Genomic DNA, 25,894 nt, shown 5'->3' with positions numbered 1-25,894 from the left:
CCCGGTCTACTCTATTCATGGCTTACCCAGATCTCCATAGATCCTTAGTGGCACGTTAAGTGTGGTTTTGCCCAATTTACTTCAATTAATCTTTGTTGCAATATCAGACAAAACCCAAGGATTGGAATTGAAGAAGATAGCCATGTTTTTCTAGTCCTGGAAACCCCTCTAAATCTGGAGGGGTCTACTATTCCAGAAAGAAGATAAATTGTCCAAACACGAAGTTAACAAAATTGGAAATGATGGGTCAGCATTAGAGATGAGCGAACAGTGAAATGTTCGAAGTTCGATTCGAGTAGCCTCTCAGTACTCGACTGTTCGATCGAACATCGAACCCCATTATAGTCTATGGGGAATAAATACTCGTTTAGGGGGAAACCACTGTTCGACTCAGGAGGGTCACCAAGTCCACTATGACACCCCAGGAAATGATGCCAACATCCTGGAATGCAACTGGGACAGCAGGGGAAGCATGTCTGGGGGCATCTAACATGCCCAAGTCACTGTATTATGTCGGCATCCCTGTCAGCTTGCGATATGCGCGAGCTGACTTTTTCCCATAGGAATGCATTGACCAGCGTTGATTGGCCGAATGCCATACAAAGTACAGCATTCGGCCAATCAATTCTGGTTCTGCCAGAGGAGGCGGAGTCTAAGATCGGTCCACAGCAGTCTCCATTTTGGTCCGAAATTAGACTCCGCCTCCTCACAGACGAGCCTCAGGCAGAGCCAGCGTTGATTGGCCGAATGCTGTAGTCTGTATGGCATTTGGCCAATCAACGCTGGTCAATACATTCCTATGGGAAAAAGTCAGCTCGCGCATATCGCAAGCTGACAGGGATCCCGACCAGATAGAGCCCCAAAGAGCTGGGTGAGTAACATTCCTCCCTAAATAAAGGTAATCCCTAGCTAACCCTGCCTGTAGAATTGGAGGTCACCTGAATTAGCCAGCCAATTACTTTTTTAGATTTTTTTTTCGTTGTCGTAGTTCCTGTCCCACCTCCCCTGCGCAGTTATTGGTGCAAAAAAAGCGCCAGGGAAGGTGGGGGGAATCAATTTTTAGTGAGTTTGCCACCTGGTGTTCGACTCGAATCGAACATCTCGAACAGCCTGATATCCAATCGAACACGGACTCGACTGAACGCTGTTCGCTCATCTCTAGTCAGCATCTGAAAAATGAGTTGAAAAGTCAGGACAGAGCAGATCCATACCAGAACTGTCCATCTTCTTTGTTTCTGTGCAGTCTCCGTCTATCGGTCTCTCTCAGTTCCTGCCATAAAGGGCACCTAAGGGAAGGAATCATGAATATGTTTTTGAAGCGTATTACCAAAATTAACAACTTTTGTGTAAGGCCACACACCCATATACTATAGAGGACTCCCTTAATGGAGACTTTGTGACAGATAATATATTTTTTTAGATTTTTGTACACTTTGTGCCCTTCTTATATAAGACCCCTTCAAGTGCCCCCATTATAGTTACCTGTCATTCCACTTCCCTTTCCATTCTCCGAAGCCCCATGGATTCCATACTCGAATGAGTCTCACAAATCCATTCCTAAAGGGAACCTGTGAAGAGATATAAACATAACTGTAATATTTTTACACAATTTAAAAGGAAACGTCTTCATTCTATAAAATTATTTGCTGATTCCTATACTGTATCTTTATCGGAAGACAGATCTGCGTATTCCTGATACAGAGCTACAAATCTCCTAATGTAAATCAAATAGTCTAAACCATCAACATCTGATCAGTGGGGGTCTAGCTACCATTGTCCCCGCCCATCAGCTGAAAGAAGAGACCACCTTGACCATTGTATTGTTTACCAGGCATATTGCCAACTATCTGGTAATGGCAATGCCCGGTATTGCAGATCTTATTCAAGTATATGGAACTGCAGATCCTGGTTACTACCAAAGCAAACATAACAGATAGAGATGGGCGAAACCCACAAGATTCGGTTTAACAAATATTCTGGAGATTGGGTACATTTCAGGCCAAACTTGTTCGGTATGATCTGGAAGTGCTATCATTATACACCGGGGTCTCCTGGGCATCCTTAATATGATGTCACAAGCACCGGGGTCACTACTGAGACCTCAAGCTTTTGCATCATGAGACTTCAGGATATGCCACATGTGACAGCTAAGGCCTAATCACAGGCCTCAGCGGTGGCCCTGGGGAATGTGATGTCGGGGACAAGTCTTGAAGAAATATTGTCCTTTGAGCTTCCCTACCTTAGACTGGTATGCCCCAATGTTTACAGACCATCCCCACTTTATCTGTACCCCTATTTAGAAATCCCCAGTAGGCTCATTATCATTGGCCACATCTTCATTATTTACCTCTGCGTAGTCTGTTATAGAATAAGCATGGCGTTCCACTAGGCCGTTCGCCAGGAGAGTATTTTCTCGCAGTTTCTGGTGGGAATAGACACAACAGTTACAAACTATAGGTGCGCTATAGGGGAACAGAGGTAGTTACACTTGGGCTCTGGTGAACAAGAGTATCCCAGGGTCCATCTGTCGTATTAGAAACTATAAACAGTACATACATAGTAGGTAAGGGTCCCTTTTTTAGACACAAAAACACCCTGACTTAGTAGGTTTATTAACCCTCAAAACTAATTAGTGCAATGCAAAGTTTAAAAGCTACGAAGACCCCTATCATTTCCTGAAGGTCTTTTGTAGCAAAACCGCCAAATACCAGATGTTTTTGCTGTTTCAGCTTCTAGAGGTACACAATGTGGCCACATGAGTTGCGTCACAAAGGGGTCCACTGAGGTTTAGTAGCCCTACGGCCCACGCAATGCTGGAGCCAGCCCAGGTTCACGTTCTTCCTGCTGTGACCAACCTAACTCTCTATGAGACATGGTAGGGAAGGCCAATGAGGCAACTGCCTATGGACTCCCAGGAAAAGACGAGGGGATTAGATTTTTTTTTTTTTAATTTCTCATATTTTTATATAAGGTGTATTTGGAGTAACCCGCTGTTGTTTCATGGTGTTTCCATGGTCCCGTGCACCCCCTAAATTTCTACACTATGTTACTTACATCACTCAGCATGTGTTTACTCCGGTTGCCTGTATAAACGTCCTGTAAATTAAAGTTGATTTTATTAGTTAATATGTATGAAATTTTTAATATTCTAAAAAACTATTACATGTAAAAGGAGCAAATTCCCCATTAGCACAGTATTTCAGGAGAGGAATGTGTTGGCGGCAATGACATGTCCACACATGGGATGATACTAGTGACAGTCAGTGTCATGAGGAGGGGAATAGAGAAGAATGGCTGAACATAGAGTTACATAGTTCAATGAGCAGGTTCTACCAGCAGCACAGAGTATTTCTGGAGAGAATTGTGTTGATCTTGTTAGAGGCAGTGACTTGTCCACTCATGAGTGTTTAAAGAGAGGATTAGGCTGGTCAAACAAAGCAACAAAGTCCCTGAGCCAATCACCATAAGCTATCATCACTTACCTTGTATCTATCTAGATATGCTATATGTTTCCATGGCTACAGACTACAAACAAACTGTGTGTAGTCATACAATTTTGTAATTTATAGTTACACCTCTGATGAGTCGCTGAGCATCTCACAATGAACCATCATCACATTTACATCACTCACCCGTCCATGTTCTTTGACATAATATATATGGTTTTCCTCGGGGGTGTGGCCATTTAATATCTTCTCTTTATGGTCCTGTAAGGAATACAGATTATAATAACATATTGATAGCAATCTAAGGAAGAAAGTTAAAAGATACCCAAACTTTTTCAACTAATTTATATATTAAAAGAGCAGCACCTGTTTGATCTCTGTGACATTACATGTATGGTGTTCCTCAGGGGTGTGGCCATTTATAATCACCTCTGGGTGGTCCTGTAAGGAATACAGATTATAATATCATATTGATGGATATCTAAGGAAGAAAGTTAAAAGAAATATAAACTTTTGCAACTGATTTTTATAATTTAAAAGCCACACCTGACCATTTTCTTTGACATTACATGTATGGTGTTCCTCAGGGGTGTGGCCATTTAATATCTTCTCTTTCTGGTCCTGTAAGGAATACAGATTATAATAATATATTGATAGCAATGAAAGGAATAAAACTAAAGAAATATAAATTTTTACTAGTTTATATAATTAAAAAGCCCCACCTGTCCATTCTCTGTGACCTTACATGTATGGTTTTCCTCAGGGGTGTGGCCATTTAATATCTTCTCTTCATGGTCCTGTAAGGAATACAAATTTTAATAACCTACTGATAGCAATGAAATGAAGAAAGTTAAAAGAAATATAAACTTTTGCAACTATTTTTTATAATTTAAAAGCCACACCTGACCATTTTCTTTGACAATACATGTATGGTTTTCCTCAGGGGTGTGGCCATTTAATATCTTCTCTTTATGGTCCTGTAAGGAATAAGAATTATAATAACATATTAATAGCAATCTAAGGAAGAAAGTTGAAAGAAATATAAACTTTTACAATTAATTTATAGAATTAAAAAGCAGCACCTGTCCATTCTCTGTGACGTTACATGTAGGGCTTTCCTCAGGGGTGTTGACATGTATTATCACCTCTGGGTGGTCCTGTAAGGAATACAGATTATAATAACATATTGATAGCAATCTAAGGAAGCAAATTAAAGGAAATGTAAATGTTTATAACTAATTAATAGGATTAAAAAGCAGCACCTGTCCGTTCTCTGTGTCATCACATGTAGGGATATCATCATGGGTGTTGCCATTTATTATCTCCTCTGGATGGTCCTGTAAGGAATACAGATTATAATAACATATTGATAGCAATCTAAGGAAGAAAGATACAACTTATGTAAACTTTAACAGTTACTTTCAAAAAATAAATAAATAAAGCCACACCTGTCCATTCTCTGGGACATAACATGGACAGAATTCCTCATGGGCGTGGCCATTACATATCTCCTCTAGGTGGTCCTATAAGGAATACAGATTATAATAACGTATTGATAGCAATCTAAGGTAGAAAGCTAAAAGATAAGGAAACTTTTACATCTGTTTCTTATCAAAAAGTTGTACCTGTCCTTTACTGGTGAGTTTAAATATCTGGATTTCCTCCGGGGTGCAGCAATCAGTTATCTCCTCTAGGTGGCCCTGTAAATAATACATAGGTTTACAATGCACTGGTGACAAACTAAAGCCAAAAGTTATAGGATATGTAAACTTTATCAAGTCTTTTGTATTTCACCATATCATAGAACATATAAATGAAGCCGCTCTCACACGTACAGTAGTCTTGATTTAAAAAATCTATCATATCTGTACGTACAGTTACTATGTAGTGCTATGTGTCTCCATGGCTACAGACTACAGACTCTGTGTAGTCAGACCCTACTATAGTTTATAGTTTCAGCCTTGACCATTTGTATATAGTAGCATAAGAAAACTGGACTCACGCTAACAATAAAAGACATTAAAATGTGTGAGAGGCTCAGAAGCCGACATAGGGTAAGTTCACACATGGTGTTTTGGTCCGGAACCTGAGGCGGAGGCCGCCTCAGGTTCCGGACCAAAATACAGGTCCTGTGACTGGATGCTGTCCGGTCACACACTCCGCTCCAGCGTAGGAGCAAATGAACGGGTCTAGTTGGGAGAGTGTGTCTTCAGGTGGATGTCGCGAGCATGTCGCTCAGAAAAAAGAACTGACCGGCTTCCATTGATTTCAAAGGGAGTAGGATTGAGCCGATCTTGAGATTTCAGGATCGATTTTAAAATTTCCGATCATTTTCCAGTCGATCCCGATCGCGATCATGACATTTGCCCAACCCTGATCGCTCAACCCTAGCCAATGCTTCTCTATGGGAAAAGTCACTTTTAGGGTTGAGCCGATCTTCAGATTTCAAAATCCGATTTCCGATCATTTTCCAGCCGATCCCGATCGTGAAATTTGCTCGATCGCCGATTGGGATCAGATCTTTTCCAATCCCGATCGCTCAACCCTAAATGGGAGCCATCTTTTTTGGTCAGGATTTTGAGGCGGATATGGCCTCAAAATCCTGACCAAAAAAATCCTGTGTGAACATATCCTTACATAGTGAAAGCAGCACAAAGTATTTCGGCGAACAATTGGACCGATCCATCCACCTGAGATAGTGTTACCTTATTATACTAGTGGGTACAGATTTACGTCCTAACAAAGCAGCCATCAGAGCCCCTTCGCTCCCACCATATATCACCATCTATTACCTGTCCATGCTCTTTCATCGTATAAATATGGCTTTCCTCGGTAGCATTGTATTTTAGCAATGGGCGCTCCTGTAAAGAATTCAGATATTAATGACATATTGATCGCCAAAACGAATGAGGATCTAACGTCTTGCAACTATTTTGTGTTACAACAAATTCATTCTATCAATGTCTACAGCTTCTAGGTAGTCTTCTGTGTCTCCATGATTACAGACTACAACCCAACACTGTGTAGTCTGATCTTACTATAGTATACAATTGCACTCTCGTTTATTTGTATAAAGTAAGTGGAAAATCCTCTACTTAGTGGTATCTCCTGCCCTTGGTGCCTGCGAGGGTCCAAGTCCCCCTCACTCACGTTGAAATAGATCAGTATTATAAACGGCAATTTAGTTAATAAAGCCCAGGACCTTCAAATTCCTCTCTACCTTCCATATAATTGGGTTTCCTACTTACACTGTTGATACAACTGCACCTCCGGTTTCCTGCGTAGGATCTCTGTAAGTAACAAAATTACATCATCAGCATTGTATGGCTGAAATAATATCGCGGCCCATTAAATACAGGCAATAGAAGAGGTAAGGTTTCTTAAAGGACAGAATTAAGCAGATCACAGATAATCCCCCATTGATTACATCTGTAATATAAAGGGATTTGGCAAGTGTTCAATTTTTCTGCAGTGCCTCCACAGGTGAAATAAAGTATTACATGCTATATAATTGGATCTTACCTGCTGCATATTTTGAATCTTGGTGATACAATCCTATAAAACACAGAATGACATTACAAAAAAATTGTAAATAAATTGGAATACAATGAAGATTTAGAAATATCTGTAAAGTTCACATCTAAAAATCCTTGTAATATTTTTGATTTTTCTATACGTGCACCGGAGAGTTGGTATAATTATTATTAATTAAAACGGGTATCTCTACTTTTACCATTTTTAGGGTTGAGATGATCTTGAGATTTCAGGATCAATTTTAAAATCCGATTTCCGATCATTTTCCAGCCGATCCTGATCGCGATCGTGAAATTTGCCCGATCGCCAGATCTTTTCCAATCCTGATCACTCAATCCTAGTCAATGCTTCTCTATGGGAAAAGTCACTTTTAGGGTTGAGCCCATCCTGAGATTTCAAAATCCGATTTCCGATCATTTTCCAGCTAATTGCGATCGTGAAATTTGCTCGATCGCCGATCGGGATCCGATCTTTTCCGATCCCGATTGCTCAACCCTAACCATTTTCCATTTTTTATTCCAGATACAACCTACCTCTGCTACTACTTACAAAAATTTGCGATAAGTTTTTGGCTGTCTGGTACTACCATTAGGGGTTCACAGGAGCTTACTGAAGACTGCCCTTATTAACTTCATTAAATTAAAAATACAGTGAGCTGAGCTCCCCCTTGTGGTGGCATCAAACAGGCAAATACTTTTTAAGAAATACTTTCAGTATCTCAAAAATCAAACATTTGTATAGTAAGGCCACAATATGGAAATATGGGTCACTAAAGCCACACTTCTAAGACTCTGTAATAATCCCTTACCTGCTTTTCGCTGATACAGGCCATCAATGTGTCCGGACTCGCCATACTAATCATGTTCCAGTAAGTATGGGCCTCGGGGCTCTTTAGATTAAATGTCATGGTCAGTCCACCGGTCAGATTCACAAAGGCTTCAGCGGGATCTCCCCAGTGTAAGTTTTGATATGAACCCAAAAATCTAAAAAAAAAAAATAAATTAATTATATTTTTTCCCCCTGGTGTCTCATGATACCCTCAAATACAGACTCAATGGCAGTGCTAGAGATCTTTCCTTCATGAGTAACCTACAATTATCAGATCAATAAGAAGATGAATAATTACTTTGCGTAAGCTTTCTCCAGGAGACAAGGCCAGAATTCGTTTTCGCAGGATGGCCGCACCGACAAATACTTTCCATCCAGGAACGGCAGCTTGTCATCGATCACGACATCGACCCACTCACCAAGGTGCCAAAACTATCAAAAAATGTATATATATATATATATATATATATATAAATAGATTAAGAATTCCTGAACAAAATCTGTAAAATGTATCTAAAATCTATGTAAAATTGTTTTTTGTTTTTTTTTGGCTAGGTTTACACTTGCGCTGGGTTCTCCGTCGTTGGAGTCCATTGTGGGACCAGAACATCAGAGAGCTTGCCTGCTAAAAAAAACTATACTGGAGTCCTTTAGGTTTCTGCTGCTTTTATACTGAAAACAGCAGAGAAAAAAGTCTTCCGTGCGGGACTTGTCTCTCCACCAATTTTTGACAGATTTTTTTGTTGGAGTCTCCTATTCTGATGCAAATGGGCACATAGCCTAAGTTTTTTCAAAAATTTTTTTTAACGAATAAATGAATAAAATGAAATTATAATTAAATGAATAAAAAGTCAGATATTCCCCAAAATAGTAAAAGTAAAATCTACATCTTGTACTGCAAACAAAAAATGTTACGAGTCTCAGAATGTGACTATTAAAGGGATTCTATTTTTTTTATCTTTTTTTCTTACTAACACACCAGAATAGCCTTAAGAAAGGCTATTCTTCTCCAACCTTTCGTTGTCTTCTCCGTGCCGCCGTTCACTTGAAATTCCGTTTTTCTCGGTATGTAAATGAGTTCTCTCGCAGCACTGGAGGCGGGCCCCAGTGCTCAAACAGCACGGGGGGCGTCCCCAACGCTGCGAGAGAACTCTCCAGCGACACCTCCATCTTCGCCTGGAACGAGGTCTTCACCGCGTCTTCTTCCAGCGGTGTCTTCTAATTTCTAGGCCTCGGGACTAGGGCAAGCCGGCTGCACATGCTCACAGCCACAAGAAAAATGGCCGCTTGCACAGTATTGTAAGCGGCCATTTTCTCATGGCCAGCGGGCATGCGCAGTCGGCTTGCCCTAGGCCTGAAGCCTAGAAGTTAGTAGACACCGCTGGAAGAAGAAGCGGTGAAGACCTCGTTCCAGGCCAAGATGGAGGCCGCACTGGAGAGTTCTCTCGCAGCATTGGGGACGCCCCCAGTGCTGTTTGAGCGCTGAGGCCCACCCCCAGTGCTGCGAGAGAACTCATTTACATACTGAAAAGAAACGGAATTTCAAGAGAACGGCGGCACGGATAAGACAACGAAAGGTAGGAGAAGAATAGCCTTTCTTAAGGCTATTCCGACATGTTAGAAAATAAGGGTTTGAAAGATAGAATCCCTTTAAAACAATATTTTGCACTTTGAAACTTTGTAAAGGTATAAAAAACATGACAAAAATTATATACATTTAGTGTCGTAGTGATTGTTTCTGCCCTAAGAATATAAGGAACATGTCAATTTTACTATATAGTGAATGAATTTAAAAAAAACCTGTGTTGACTAAGTTGCATAAACTAAGATTTCTCTCCTGTATTTTTGTATTTCATGTTCCCTGTTTTTATTTTTCAGTAGTTTCTTTTCCTGGTGAAACTCTGAGTTAAGCAACTTGATCTTTGTTCTTAGATTTCTGCAATGTTTATTGTCTGGACATGTTACATCTATTTTTAGATTTTTTGTGCTGTTACTCTAAAAACAAATAAAAACTAAAATCAAAATTGGCACATAAGAATTTTTCCCCATTCTGTTTTTTTTTCCCCAGCTTCCCTGTACATTGTATGGAGTATTAAAAACTGCAACATTAAGGATAAGTTCATACTGAGTTTTTTTGGATCGGAATCTGAGGCGGAGGTTCCGATTCAAAAAACGGGTCATCGCGACTGAAAGCCGGTGCACTACACTGGCATCCAGCTGCGAGGTGACTCGGCCCGAAGAAGAAGCATTTCACTTTTTTCCGGGAGCCAGAAGAAACGGCTCCCGGAAAATGCTCCTGATTTCAATGGGAGCCGTCTTTTTGGTCAGGGTTTTGAGGCAATTACGCCCTCAAAACCCTGACCAAAAAACTCTGTGTGAACTTACCCTAAGAAAATCAATTAGTCTCACAAAAAATAAGCCCTCATATGGGTCTGATACTGAAAAATAAAAAGGTTTGGCTTTTGGAAGGTAAAAAGACAAAAATAAGTTCCCACTATTCCTATTCCAGTCTGTTGTTCACATCACATCCATCATAGGATAAAAGCAGCACACCTACAATGTATAACCATGCCTACAATGTATAACCACGCCCACAATGTATAACCACGCCTACATTGTATAGCCACACCTACAAATTGTAGGCTACAATGTATAACCACGCCTACAATGTAGAACCACACCTACAATGCATAACCATGCCTACAATGTATAACCACACCTACAATGCATAACCACACCCACAATGTATATTCACACCTACAATGTATAACCACGCCTACAATGTATATCCACGCCTACAATGTATAACCACGCCTACAATGTATAACCACGCCTACAATGTATAACCACGCCTACAATGTATAACCACGCCTACAATGTATAATCAAACCTACAATGTATATCCACGCCTACAATCTATAATCGAACCTACAATGTATAATCACACCTACAATATATAACCACACCTACAACGTATAACCACATCTACAATGTATAACCACATCTACAATGTATAACCACGCCTACAATGTATATCCACACCTACAATGTATATCCACACCTACAATGTATATCCACACCTACAATGTATAACCACGCCTACAATGTATAACCACATCTACAATGTATAACCACGCCTACAATGTATATCCACACCTACAATGTATAACCACGCCTACAATGTATAACCACATCTACAATGCATAACCACGCTGTTACGGTTCTGTGTGTATATATAAAAATAATAATGAACACAACCAGAACCGCTAAGCTGCAGAGCACTGCGGCGAGGTCCACAAGCCCAGATGGGCAGCCGTATGTCTGAATATGAACCACCAGTTAAACTGCACTGGCAGTGATGTTGTGCGGCACAAATGTGAACAGGCTGCAACAGACTCTCTCCAGTTAACTTCACTGGGAGAGCGTGCCTATGTATAGCAGTTGAGTGAAGTAAAATGAAGCTTTGCCATAAGCACCTGTTAATTACAGCAGGAGAACCGGGCCTTAGCATATGCTTCACTCTGCTGAAAACACAAGACTGCCAGGGGTTAACTTCACTCCTGGTCAGTCACACAACAAACTCCTAAAACTGCAAGGAGCTACACAGCAGTTAGACTAGGAATAGGTTGACTGATTCCAAACAGCAGAGCCAAGGAATTCTAACTGGATCCCTACTCAGCTCCTGCAATTGACTGGAACCCGGCCCTAACCTCCTGTCTCAACGTATTACTAGGCAAAGTGTGAGCCCCGGGTGGGCGTCGGCTCACAGTATATAAAGGCTAGTCCCCGCCCAACAGGGGCGGTGGCATGACGTCACCGATCATGCTCAGTATGGGCAAAATGGGACTTAGCCTCTGAGCGGACCCAAAATGTCTGAGCATGCTCAGTGGGCCGAAAGCTGGACTTGGACTCCAGCCACCTCACTGCACAACGCCGAGGGCGAGGTTTGGATTGGCCCGCAGGTGGCGCTATGCGCTGGACGGGAAGCCTGCGGGACCCAATCCTACGCCTACACACGCCTACAACGTATAACCACATCTACAATTTTTGGTAACAGATTCCCTTTAACATTTCACAATAAATAATCATTTGGCTCTTACTCTGAAATGGAAGATTCCAGCATAGGCTCGGCAATATCCCTGACCTGGTGGCATGATCTTCTCCAGTAGTCCAGGCTTCAAGGTAATGGATCCAATAGCAGATAACACCCAGCAATCACCTGTGAAATACACCATTGATGATCTACTTGTCTGTGTTGAGTCATCCACTTGTCACCAACTTAGGTAAAAGGGGTCCTATCATTAAAACTCAATTTTTTCTGCCTTCCACGTAAGAATAGCTTTAAGAAAGGGTATTCTTTTCCTACATTTAGATGTCTTCTCTGCGCCGCCGTTCAATATATTTTCCAGTTTTCGTCGGTATGCAAATGAGTTCAATGCTGCGAGAGAAGTCTCCAGCACCGCCTACATCATATTCAGGAACGGGTCTTCTTCCGGTGCTGGCTTCAAACTTCTAGGCCTCCGGCTGCCGACTGCGCACGCCCACAGGCCACAAGAAAATGGCCTCTTACAATACTGTGTAAGCGGACATTTTCTTGTGGCCAGCGTGCATGCGCAGTTGGCTTTGCCCTAGCCCTGAGGCCTAGAAGTTTGAAGCCAGTGCCGGAAGAAGACGTGAAGAAGACCCATTCATGAAGAAGATAGTACGTGGTAGGCAGAAAAAAATGAGTTTTAATGATAGGATCCCTTTAAGTTCACATCTGCGCCAGAGTCTCTATCTTAGAAACTGCCAGATATTGGCGGAGAGAAAAGTCCTGCACAGATGACATTTTTCTCTACCACTTTCAGTATGTTTTAGTAGTCCAGCTCTCCAGTTTTCAGGTTCCCTGACAGACCAAAATGAGAGCCCAGGGCAAATGTTAACCTATCCTTATCTGAATGCAAGACACATACTTTATATGTATAGAAGTAAAAGTGGCACATCCAGACATAGGGACAGATTGGACCACCAGGAGATTCTCTGGTCTCAGGCTCTGGTACAATAATGGGCCAATAAGATCCTGCAAGAGACAAGCCCACTTGTACGTCTACTTTGTTATAAAGCCCAGTTGTACCAGGAACTGGGAGCTGGTGGAGCTTGTGTTTCCAATTCTGGGTTCCAATAAGCCTATCTGACCCCCCTAGGGCCATGGTGACAAACCTATGGCACGCATGTCACAGGGGGCACTTGGAAAACTGTCAGGGTAGGCTGCGGGTCCGAGGCTTAAACAGAAGATTGTAACCTCTACCCTGACACAGGGTGGAGCATATTATACTGTGTGGCTACACTGTGGAGCGTATTATAATGTCTGGGGGCTACTATGAGTATATTATACTGTGTAAGAGCCATTGTGCGGTATATTATACTTTGTGAGAGCCACTTTAGAGCATATTATACTGTTTTGGAGGTAATGTGCAGCATATTATGTAGTGTGGATACACTGTGGAGCATATTATGATTTGTGAAAATGGGGCACCTTGGAGCATATTATACTGTGTGGGGTCCACTGTGGAGCATATTATGCTGTCTTAGGGTTACTGTGAGTATTTTATTCTGAGTAGGGTCCATTATGTAGTATACTATTCAGTGTGAGAGCCACTTTAGCGCATATTATACTGTGTGGGGGACACTGTGGAGCATAGTACACTATGTGGAAGCTGCTGTGGAACATATTATACTGTGTGGAGGCTACTTGAGTATATTATACTGTGTAGGGGCCATTGTGCAGTATATTATACTTTGTGAGAGCCACTTTAGAGCATATTATACTTTGTGGGGAAATGTGCAGCATTTAATACAGTGTGGATACACTGTTGAGCATATTATACTGTGTGGGAGCTACTGTGGAGCAGATTATACTTTGTGGGGGCCATTGTGCGGTATATTATACTGTGTGGGGGATTCTTTGGAGCATATTATACAGTGTGGATATACTATAGTGCATATTACACTGTGTGTGGGCCATTGTGGAGCAGATTATACTGTGTGCATACACTGTGGGACATATTATACTGTGTAGGGGCTGCTGTGTGTAAATTTTACTGTTTAGGGGCCATTGTACAGTATATTATACTGTGTAAGAGCCATTTTAGAGCATATTATACTGTGTGGGGGCTAATGTGGAGCATATTATACTGTGTAAGGCCACTTTGAAGCAGATTGTACTGTTTAGGTTCCACTGTGGAGAAGATTGTACTGGGATATTTCAATATTCACATCACAGAGAATTCTTTTTTTTAAAGAAAACATTTGATATTATTAAAGGCTGTAATAACATTGCATGGTCACAATAAAAAAAGATCCTGTGTGATGTAAATAGTGAACATTAATTGTTCCGAAGTATACCAAATGCAAACTTCTACCTTTCAGTACAGAAGTTGTGTCATTGAAAGCTCTGAAAAGCTCACACGACCATATTTTGAAAGTATGTAACTGCCCATAGTTGTGGATCCGCACTGTATTAAGGTTAAATGAACGTGTTGGCACTTTGCAATAAATTAGTGGGTTCTGCGTTGCAGTTTGGGCACTCTATCTCTAAAATGTTCACAATTACTGCCCTAGGATATTGAATTACAGCACCTGGGCAGAAAACTACATTTTACACTAAGTTTACAGCACTGACAATTCATCCTTACCGAGTTTGCTTTGTAAAATGTCAAATAAGCTGACCCCATCCACAATGAAGTGCGGAGCTGCACAAATCTCCTGCAGAAAAGAAGAAGAAATATAACTAAACCAGAAAGAAAGATCAATCACGGACAACAAATCACATATACAAATACACGCTTATATGTGTACAGGATAAGTAATGTAATGTATGTACACAGTGACTGTACCAGCAGAATAGTGAGCGCAGCTCTGGAGTATAATACAGGATGTAACTCAGGATCAGTACAGGATAAGTAATGTAATGTATGTACACAGTGACTGTACCAGCAGAATAGTGAGCGCAGCTCTGGAGTATAACACAGGATGTAACTCAGGATCAGTACAGGATAAGTAATGTAATGTATGTACACAGTGACTGTACCAGCAGAATAGTGAGTGCGGCTCTGGAGTATAATACAGGATGTAACTCAGGATCAGTACAGGATAAGTAATGTAATGTATGTACACAGTGACTGTACCAGCAGAATAGTGAGCGCAGCTCTGGAGTATAATACAGGATGTAACTCAGGATCAGTACAGGATAAGTAATGTAATGTATGTACACAGTGACTGTACCAGCAGAATAGTGAGCGCAGCTCTGGAGTATAACACAGGATGTAACTCAGGATCAGTACAGGATAAGTAATGTAATGTATGTACACAGTGACTGTACCAGCAGAATAGTGAGCGCAGCTCTGGAGTATAATACAGGATGTAACTCAGGATCAGTACAGGATAAGTAATGTAATGTATGTACACAGTGACTGCACCAGCAGAATAGTGAGTACAGCTCTGGAGTATAATACAGGATGTAACTCAGGATCAGTACACTATAAGTAATGTAATGTATGTACACAGTGACTGTACCAGCAGAATAGTGATCGCAGCTCTGGAGTATAATACAGGATGTAACTCAGGATCAGTACAGGATAAGTAATGTAATGTATGTACACAGTGACTGTACCAGCAGAATAGTGAGCGCAGCTCTGGAGTATAATACAGGATGTAACTCAGGATCAGTACAGGATAAGTAATGTAATGTATGTACACAGTGACTGCACCAGCAGAATAGTGAGTACAGCTCTGGAGTATAATACAGGATGTAACTCAGGATCAGTACACTATAAGTAATGTAATGTATGTACACAGTGACTGTAACAGCAGAATAGTGAGCGCAGCTCTGGAGTATAATACAGGATGTAACTCAGGATCAGTACAGGATAAGTAATGTAATGTATGTACACAGTGACTGTACCAGCAGAATAGTGAGCGCAGCTCTGGAGTATAACACAGGATGTAACTCAGGATCAGTACAGGATAAGTAATGTAATGTATGTACACAGTGACTGTACCAGCAGAATAGTGAGTGCGGCTCTGGAGTATAATACAGGATGTAACTCAGGATCAGTACAGGATAAGTAATGTAATGTATGTACACAGTGACTGTACCAGCAGAATAGTGAGCGCAGCTCTGGAGTATAATACAGGATGTAACTCAGGATCAGTACAGGATAAGTAATGTAATGTATGTACACAGTGACTGTACCAGCAGAATAGTGAGCGCAGCTCTGGAGTATAACACAGGATGTAACTCAGGATCAGTACAGGATAAGTAATGTAATGTATGTACACAGTGACTGTACCAGCAGAATAGTGAGTGCGGCTCTGGAGTATAATACAGGATGTAACTCAGGATCAGTACAGGATAAGTAATGTAATGTATGTACACAGTGACTGTACCAGCAGAATAGTGAGCGCAGCTCTGGAGTATAATACAGGATGTAACTCAGGATCAGTACAGGATAAGTAATGTAATGTATGTACACAGTGACTGTACCAGCAGAATAGTGAGCGCAGCTCTGGAGTATAACACAGGATGTAACTCAGGATCAGTACAGGATAAGTAATGTAATGTATGTACACAGTGACTGTACCAGCAGAATAGTGAGCGCAGCTCTGGAGTATAATACAGGATGTAACTCAGGATCAGTACAGGATAAGTAATGTAATGTATGTACACAGTGACTGCACCAGCAGAATAGTGAGTACAGCTCTGGAGTATAATACAGGATGTAACTCAGGATCAGTACACTATAAGTAATGTAATGTATGTACACAGTGACTGTACCAGCAGAATAGTGATCGCAGCTCTGGAGTATAATACAGGATGTAACTCAGGATCAGTACAGGATAAGTAATGTAATGTATGTACACAGTGACTGTACCAGCAGAATAGTGAGCGCAGCTCTGGAGTATAATACAGGATGTAACTCAGGATCAGTACAGGATAAGTAATGTAATGTATGTACACAGTGACTGCACCAGCAGAATAGTGAGTACAGCTCTGGAGTATAATACAGGATGTAACTCAGGATCAGTACACTATAAGTAATGTAATGTATGTACACAGTGACTGTAACAGCAGAATAGTGAGCGCAGCTCTGGAGTATAATACAGGATGTAACTCAGGATCAGTACAGGATAAGTAATGTAATGTATGTACACAGTGACTGTACCAGCAGAATAGTGAGCGCAGCTCTGGAGTATAATACAGGATGTAACTCAGGATCAGTACAGGATAAGTAATGTAATGTATGTACACAGTGACTGCACCAGCAGAATAGTGAGTACAGCTCTGGAGTGTAATACAGGATGTAACTCAGGATCAGTACACTATAAGTAATGTATGTACACAGTGACTGTACCAGCAGAATAGTGAGCGCAGCTCTGGAGTATAATACAGTATGTAACTCAGGATCAGTACAGGATAAGTAATGTAATGTATGTACACAGTGACTGTACCAGCAGAATAGTGAGCGCAGCTCTGGAGTATAACACAGGATGTAACTCAGGATCAGTACAGGATAAGTAATGTAATGTATGTACACAGTGACTGTACCAGCAGAATAGTGAGCGCAGCTCTGGAGTATAATACAGGATGTAACTCAGGATCAGTACAGGATAAGTAATGTAATGTATGTACACAGTGACTGCACCAGCAGAATAGTGAGTACAGCTCTGGAGTATAATACAGGATGTAACTCAGGATCAGTACACTATAAGTAATGTAATGTATGTACACAGTGACTGTACCAGCAGAATAGTGATCGCAGCTCTGGAGTATAATACAGGATGTAACTCAGGATCAGTACAGGATAAGTAATGTAATGTATGTACACAGTGACTGTACCAGCAGAATAGTGAGCGCAGCTCTGGAGTATAATACAGGATGTAACTCAGGATCAGTACAGGATAAGTAATGTAATGTATGTACACAGTGACTGCACCAGCAGAATAGTGAGTACAGCTCTGGAGTATAATACAGGATGTAACTCAGGATCAGTACACTATAAGTAATGTAATGTATGTACACAGTGACTGTAACAGCAGAATAGTGAGCGCAGCTCTGGAGTATAATACAGGATGTAACTCAGGATCAGTACAGGATAAGTAATGTAATGTATGTACACAGTGACTGTACCAGCAGAATAGTGAGCGCAGCTCTGGAGTATAATACAGGATGTAACTCAGGATCAGTACAGGATAAGTAATGTAATGTATGTACACAGTGACTGCACCAGCAGAATAGTGAGTACAGCTCTGGAGTGTAATACAGGATGTAACTCAGGATCAGTACACTATAAGTAATGTATGTACACAGTGACTGTACCAGCAGAATAGTGAGCGCAGCTCTGGAGTATAATACAGTATGTAACTCAGGATCAGTACAGGATAAGTAATGTAATGTATGTACACAGTGACTGCACCAGCAGAATAGTGAGTACAGCTCTGGAGTATAATACAGGATGTAACTCAGGATCAGTACAGGATAAGTAATGTAATGTATGTACACAGTGACTGTACCAGCAGAATAGTGAGCGCAGCTCTGGAGTATAATACAGGATGTAACTCAGGATCAGTACAGGATAAGTAATGTAATGTATGTACACAGTGACTGCACTAGCAGAATAGTGAGCGCAGCTCTGGAGTATAATACAGGATGTAACTCAGGATCAGTACAGGATAAGTAATGTAATGTATGTACACAGTGACTGCACCAGCAGAATAGTGAGCGCAGCTCTGGAGTATAATACAGGATGTAACTCAGGATCAGTACAGGATAAGTAATGTAATGTATGTACACAGTGACTGTACCAGCAGAATAGTGAGCGCAGCTCTGGAGTATAATACAGGATGTAACTCAGGATCAGTACAGGATAAGTAATGTAATGTATGTACACAGTGACTGCACCAGCAGAATAGTGAGTGCAGCTCTGGAGTATAATACAGGATAAGTAATGTAATGTATGTACACTGCGACTGCACTAGCAGAATAGTGAGCGCAGCTCTGGAGTATAATACAGGATGTAACTCAGGATCAGTACAGGATAAGTAATGTAATGTATGTACACAGTGACTGTACCAGCAGAATAGTGAGCGCAGCTCTGGAGTATAATACAGGATGTAACTCAGGATCAGTACAGGATAAGTAATGTAATGTATGTACACAGTGACTGCACCAGCAGAATAGTGAGCGCAGCTCTGGAGTATAATACAGGATAAGTAATGTAATGTATGTACACAGTGACTGTACCAGCAGAATAGTGAGTGCAGCTCTGGAGTATAACAGATAATAAGTAATTTAATGTAATCTAAACCATTAGGTGTGTGTATTTTATCACAGTGCTAATGTAATCCAAATAACAGCCAGTAAATTTCTCAGGGCAGCTCTGGATGTGACTGGAGTATAACATAATGTAAATTGACCTTTGCACCCTTGTGTATCCCTGCCAGTTGTCTCATTATGCACATTACAGTCCTATTCATCTCTATAGAGCATATACAGTTCTCATTAGGTCTTTTAATCCCTCTTAAAGGCATCTTTCTCGTCTCCAGGGCTCTCTTACTGCCTCTCACTCACTACTAACCGTTGGTCTCTTCCATTCTATATTGTGAGCATTGAGCTCATTCTTCAGACGTGATCCAATACTGTTCATATTTGCAGGGAAAGATTCATCTGTGAACAGGACGCGCTTCTTCAGGTGCCATTCTCTTAATGTCTCAAAATCCTGATTGTGAAACTTCTGTGGATTGTCCAGGGTGCCCATACTGGTATGGATGGCTGCGCCAGTGCAGCTACTCCTTCTGATCAGGCTCATTATGCTCTGAAAAAAGAGGATTTAGGCTAAAATGAAGATATTACTAATGCAATGTATGGCTTTTAAAAAATTGCAAAAATAAATAGTGGAATTGTAGTCTTTTTGTTCTTATAATCATTGTGGATTATGTTATCCTTCTGGACATACAAATGTAATTATTAAAATGCAATAATAAAATTATGAGTTTTAAAATAACTTTTTTTTGTAGTTTTTTTTGGACATACCCAGGATAAGAATTGAATAAAAGTTAATGATAAATGTGCTCTTTGCCAACTGTACTGACGTGTATGATAAAGCCCCACGTTGCAGAAATGCAATGTTTTTTACTTGCAGATTATACTGCGGTTGAAGCAGCGGCTAGAGATGAGCGAACAGTAAAATGTTCGAGGTTCGATATTCGTTTTGAGTAGCCCCTCAATATTCGACTACTCGAATCGAATATCGAATCCTATTATAGTCTATGGGGGGAAAATGCTCGTTTCAGGGGTAGGCAACATTCGATCAAATTATACTTGCCAAGACCACGAGTGAGGGTCGGGCTGGATCCTCCGAGAAGTCTTCTCCGTGCAGCGTCCCCGCGGCATCTTCCGGCTCTGAATTCACTCTGCCAGGCATCGGGCCTGGGCAGAGCCGACTGCGCATGCCTGCACTACAAGCGGACATGCGTAGTCGGCTCTGCCCAGGTCCGATGCCTGGCAGAGTGAATGAAGAGCCGGAAGACGCCGCGGTGAAGCTGCACGGAGAAGACTTCTAAAGGTAGGAGAAGAACCAGCGTTGATTGCCCGACTGTATAGCATGCGGCCAATCAATGCTGGTTCTGCATCGAACTTTTACATTCGAATAACGAGTGGTACGAGTATTTCGAATACCGTAGTATTCGATTGAATACCTACTCGATCGAGTACTACTCACTCATCTCTAGTAGCGGCTTGAAAAGGAAAGGAAATATAAAATAAGCTGTTGGACGTTTCCCTTCTGCTCAACCCACTCCTGACTTTGGCTCTAATTCCGCAGCAAAATCTGCAACTAAAAAGGATGTTTTTCCACAACTTGGGTCCTCAGCCTTGGATAAATTAATATTCTGCAAATTGTTACCACCGATTCTCCTCTTTTTATACTAAGTTCACACTAGTGCCGCCTCTCTGTCTTTTGGGAACTGAACATTGGAAAGGTGGACTGTTAAAGTTGCAGTAACACTCTGAGCCCGGGGGACCCCATTGACTATTAGTGGTTCCTTCAGGTGTCTCCACTGATTTTAGCTAGACAATGCGAAAGAGACTTTAGCACAGATGTGAACATAGCCTTAGAAAGCTGGGTAAAATCGGTGGCCATTCTGCAGCAAATTCTGTAGCAATCTGCATATAACACATTGTAGTTTACAGAAGATTCAGTGTGCATTTCTGCCTCTGATTCGCAGACCAAATCCACAGCAAATTTTTCTGCAGCAAAACACACTACCCTTGTGGATATTCCCTTAAGGTTACTATAATAACTGTAAAATTGCAGTAATAAAATTATATAGAATTAATAATACTTTTATTATTATTATTATTATTATTATTATTATTATTATTATTATTATTATTTATTATATTTTTTTATTATATTATTATTATTATATTATTATTTATTATATATTATTATTATATTATTTATTATATTATTATATTATTTATATTATTATTATTATTATTATATAACAATATTAACAATAACACTATTAATATTAACAATAGTAACAATAACAATACTAATAATAACAATAATTATGTAATATTGATTATAGTAATAATCATAATAGTAGTAAAAAAAATTTACTTACAAACTACTTTCTTCTTTAGTTAAAAAAATACAATAAAAATATAAAGAGAATTCACAAAACGGATTCATTAACTTCCTTTATAATAAGAAATAAGACATATAGGAATAATACAAGCACAAAAAACAATAAATAATATTGCACTGGATTGTACTAAATATCACATATATATCACTGCAGACGACTTACTGTTTCTCTTCTCTTCACCTATAATCTGTTCTTCAAGAAAATCTTCTGTCGTCTGAACATTGTCCTTAATGTACCTGAATTTAAATACTTGAAACTTTAAAAAAAAAAAAGTGGAGGGGAAGGTCCAAAACACTTATCTTATGCAAAATGAGATCAAGATCCTGGAATAAGTTACTACATGTGAAAGAAACCCTGAGGCGCTGGGGTAACGTCATTTTGGCACTGATGTTGCATAAGGTTAGTTCTAGAAACACCTGAGACCTCCTCCCACAGCCCGGCAGATTTACTATTATTGATAGCAGCTCTGGGATGTCTAAGACTGAGTTCACATGGGGTATTTTGGTCAGGATTTTGAGGCCGAATCCACATCAAAATCCTGGCCTAAAAGACAGCTCCCATTGAAGTCTCGAGGCTTCTTTTTTCCGGGAGCTGGAACAGGATTTTGAGACGAATTCGGCCTCAACATCCTGACCAAAAAACTTCTTGTGAACTCAGCCTAAGATTTGAGATTCTGATGAGTTGAGAGCAGGAAATTAGGGTAACGTATTAACTAGAGACTGGGGTTGAGCGATCAGGATCGGAAAAGATCGGATTCCGATTGGCGATTGAGTAAATTTCACGATCGCGATCGGAATTCCAACCCGATCTTTTCCAGCGGAATCGAGGTTGGAGATTATTTCAAGATCAGCTCAACTCTTAAGTGACTTGTCCCATAGAGAAGCATTGACTAGGGTTGGGGATCGGGATCGGAAAAGATCGGATCCCAATCGGCGATCGAGTAAATTTCACAATTGGGATCGGCTGGAAAATGATCGGAAATCGGATTTTGAAATCGATCGTGAAATCTCAAGATCGGCTCAACCCTACTAGAGACTCCTTACTCCAGAGGATGTAAGATTCACTTGTTTCAAGGGAGAAAACACCAGTCTCCAGAAGTGTGTCTTAAGTTATCCACAATACCCCCAAACAGCCACAAGACCCCCGTAAGAGTCACAGAGACATCAATGTCCCCATAAAAATCAGCCATAGTCCTTCTATCAAATCCATCATGCCCTATTGTCCGCCACAGTGACCTCATGACCGTGACAATGACAAATTTCTCTCACTACAGCCCAAAGCCACCATTGCCAGAGGCGCTCATGTATGTGCGGATATTGAGAAGATCAGTTGTTGACTGATCGGTGAACCAGTATGAAACAAGTCAGGCTTATTAACCCCTTCCCGCAAGGGACATTTTTCGATTTTCGTTTTCGACTTCCTGCTTTCTAATCCCCATAACTTTTTTTTTTCGTTCACAGAGCCATATGAGGAGTTAATGTCCAGGGGACAAATTGTTCTTCCTAATGGTCCCATTTATTATTCTGTACAATGTACTGGAAAGCTGGGAAAAAAATTCAGAATGGAGTGGAAATGGAGAAAAATTGCATTTGTGCGACTCTCTTACAGGCTTTTGTTTTTACAGTGTTCACTATACAGCCAAAATGACCTGTCACCTATATTCTATGTTTTGGTACAATTTTGGGGATACCAAATTTATACAGTTTTATTTACATTTTAACCCCTTAACAAAAATCTAAAACCTGGCAAAAAAAAAAACCCTTTCTTAAAGTCGCCATATTCTGACATTCGATGCATAGGGCGTCTTTTTTGTATAATTATGGGGAATGCCCATTGCTTTCATCGCTTTTTGTTAAAAAAAATTTATCGGAGGGGAAACAGGGAAAAAACAGCGCTACGACGTTCACTGTATTGGAAAAATATTATTATAAGTTTGTAGACTGGGTGTTTTTTGAGACAGGGATAACAAATGTGTATGTGTTTCACAGTACTTTTCTACTTTTATACTGTATGTATTCTAAGGAAAGGGGGGATTTAAAGGGGTTGTCCCATAACAAGGATCCTATCTATACTGCCAATTTATGTGGATATAAGACTTTTTCTAAATACATTGCTTTATCAAAACTGCTTTGTTTGGCCGATATCTTAATTTATTCACTTCACTGTTTACATGCGTTTCTATGACCACGGGGCCCTGACCTCTTATCTGCTCAGTCCCCAAGTGATGTAGCTGCCTGCTCTTGGGGGGGGGGAGGGAGTGGCTGAGTGCTGAGAGCAGCTCTGAGCTGTGTATGTCTCTGCCACAGACAACCAACAGAGCTCCTCAGATAGGGGAGGGGGGAGGTGTGAGCTCTGGGATTTCTGAGCTCTTATCTCCTGCTCTTCCACTAATCAGTCAGTTTAATTGATAAAGGCTGAGAAAGGGAGGTTGGTACCTCTGTATGTATTACAAACTGACTCAAATCCAGCTCTGCTACATCAGCCTCTACATCAGCTTCATACTGTGGTAATGCATTTACAACCAATTCCTCATGACTGCAAACATAGCAGATAGCAGAGCAAGTGAAACCCCATCCACCAATGTGCCGAGAAATCCAGGAAGTGAAGAGAGCACACAGCCTGCAGGTTGGTGAACAAGCGTGATGGGAATACCCCTTTAAGTTTTTAATTCTTTTTAGAAATAATTTTTATATTTTTTTAATTTATGGTTTTGTGGGGTTGTTTTTAATACTGTATTTACTAGACCACTTAGGGGTTGTGAGGGTTTGATCATGAATGCATTGCAAAATATTGGCACTTCTATTACAGGCTGCATAGAGTATCCTATTGTAGAAATAATGCCAAGACAAACCTGGGAGCCTTCAATAGGCTCTCGAATGTCATGGCAATGGATCACATGAGTGAGAGAGAGATGACCACAAGAGAGAAGGGAAAAACAAGAGGGAGAGACCAAGGTGAGTAAGGGAGGGTCAGAAACCCTGTAAAATACAATATGTGCACCAGGGGTCCAGGTGGACTGGAAGGCATCTAGGGTGTTATTAAGACTAGCAGTCAGAAATTCAAGGCTCCTCTTGTCCTTCATTCTAGCCAACAACTGGGGACCTAAAGGGGGAGTCACACTCTTCCAGTTTCCATCCATGAGGGTTTTTGCAGCAGTACAAAGATACAAAAAAAGTCTGGACGTCTTCTTATCTAAGTGTCTAGGAGGGAGGTATAGCAGATAAATTAAAGGGTCAAGGCGGACCCTCTGCAGGAAAGAGCATCCATCAGAGCCCTAACCTCCCTCCAAAAGCCCAGAATGAGGGGGCATATCCAGAAGATGTGATATAGAGTGCCCACCGCATTACGGCAGTGCCAGCACTCCAAAGGAATTGCCGGGTTCAAGGTGTGAAGGAGAGCGGGAGTGTGATACCAGTGCATCACCAACTTGTACTGTCCCAGGGAAAAAAGCTATCCACAGTCTCCTACCACTTAGACATGTAATGGTAATGGAAGGAAGAGTCACTAGCTTAGGAGGAAAGAAGCTAGTAAACAGAGGAAATGAGGTCTGCGGTAGATGGGTCCGCGCAGCAAATAATGGGGAGAGAGACCTTAAGGGATCCATGAAGATATTGGTCAAGATGAACCATCTGGGAGTAGTGAAGTCACTCAGTAGCAGGTAGATTCACATTAGTCTTAAGAAACTCAAAGGACCTGAGCTCCAATGTTGCGGGATCAACCATGTCCACGATCCGGAAGAGGCCTGTCCTAGACCGCACCCTGACCATAGCAGAGAACAGACTCTCCAGCAGCAGGGGATTAGACCAAATGAATACCATTGAGGAGCGTGGGGACAGGTCTCGGTCCTCTTTGGGACTATTCCAGTCTCCGGAATGACAGCTGAGGTCTGTGATTGGGTTTCAGTGGTCAAATTGCATCAGAAAAAATGCAGTTGCAGTTTTGATGCGGTTTTTGGGAGATTTTCTAATTATACAAGTGAAACCAATTTATTTGGATGATTTTGGTAGGTTTTTGGCTCTTTGTGTGCTTACCTCAGCAATATGGTAAACTACAGTGAAAATGAGGCGTAGCTGTCATCAGTTTTCTTGCGTAGTGTCCCCTAAAGGGAGATGCATTAATAATAGGCGGGGTGCCAGATATTATAATTATTCCGCTGATGTTTCTTTACCCTTTTCTTTAATCACGTAACACAGATGACACAATTGATAAACTGATAAATATGCCCCGGAATTCTGATAGAAGTTGCAACAATAACGTCACATGTTTTACACCTCATTTTCTATGTGTTTTACAGTCCCTGCAAAGTGGATGAGATTCTGGCTAATCCCATGATCCACACATTGCAGAAAAATATCCGCAGCGGATATGCTGCGATTTAAAAAAACCTTGCGATT

At 40.9% G+C, this 25,894-nt stretch overlaps 1 protein-coding gene across 1 annotated transcript in view; it reads right to left on the bottom strand.

The window, feature by feature from the left end:
* The window catches only part of LOC142196878 (calpain-13-like), a 30,907-nt gene extending 11,253 nt beyond the window's left edge, over positions 1 to 19,654 (bottom strand). Inside the window, exons 1-10 of the mRNA XM_075266864.1 lie at positions 19,424 to 19,654; positions 14,483 to 14,552; positions 11,909 to 12,027; positions 8,107 to 8,240; positions 7,789 to 7,963; positions 6,969 to 7,001; positions 6,695 to 6,736; positions 2,348 to 2,422; positions 1,483 to 1,568; positions 1,212 to 1,286 (exon numbers count right to left, since the gene is read on the bottom strand). Coding sequence (XP_075122965.1) covers positions 1,212 to 1,286; positions 1,483 to 1,568; positions 2,348 to 2,422; positions 6,695 to 6,736; positions 6,969 to 7,001; positions 7,789 to 7,963; positions 8,107 to 8,240; positions 11,909 to 12,027; positions 14,483 to 14,552; positions 19,424 to 19,654 — 1,040 coding nt within the window. The remainder of the gene's footprint in view (positions 1 to 1,211; positions 1,287 to 1,482; positions 1,569 to 2,347; positions 2,423 to 6,694; positions 6,737 to 6,968; positions 7,002 to 7,788; positions 7,964 to 8,106; positions 8,241 to 11,908; positions 12,028 to 14,482; positions 14,553 to 19,423) is intronic.
* Positions 19,655 to 25,894: the final 6,240 nt, after the last annotated feature.

This window comes from Leptodactylus fuscus, chromosome 3 (assembly GCF_031893055.1).
Source record: "Leptodactylus fuscus isolate aLepFus1 chromosome 3, aLepFus1.hap2, whole genome shotgun sequence".
NCBI lineage: Eukaryota > Metazoa > Chordata > Amphibia > Anura > Leptodactylidae > Leptodactylus > Leptodactylus fuscus.
Note: the sequence above shows the minus strand (reverse complement) of the source record. Positions and strands in the feature narration are given on the sequence as shown.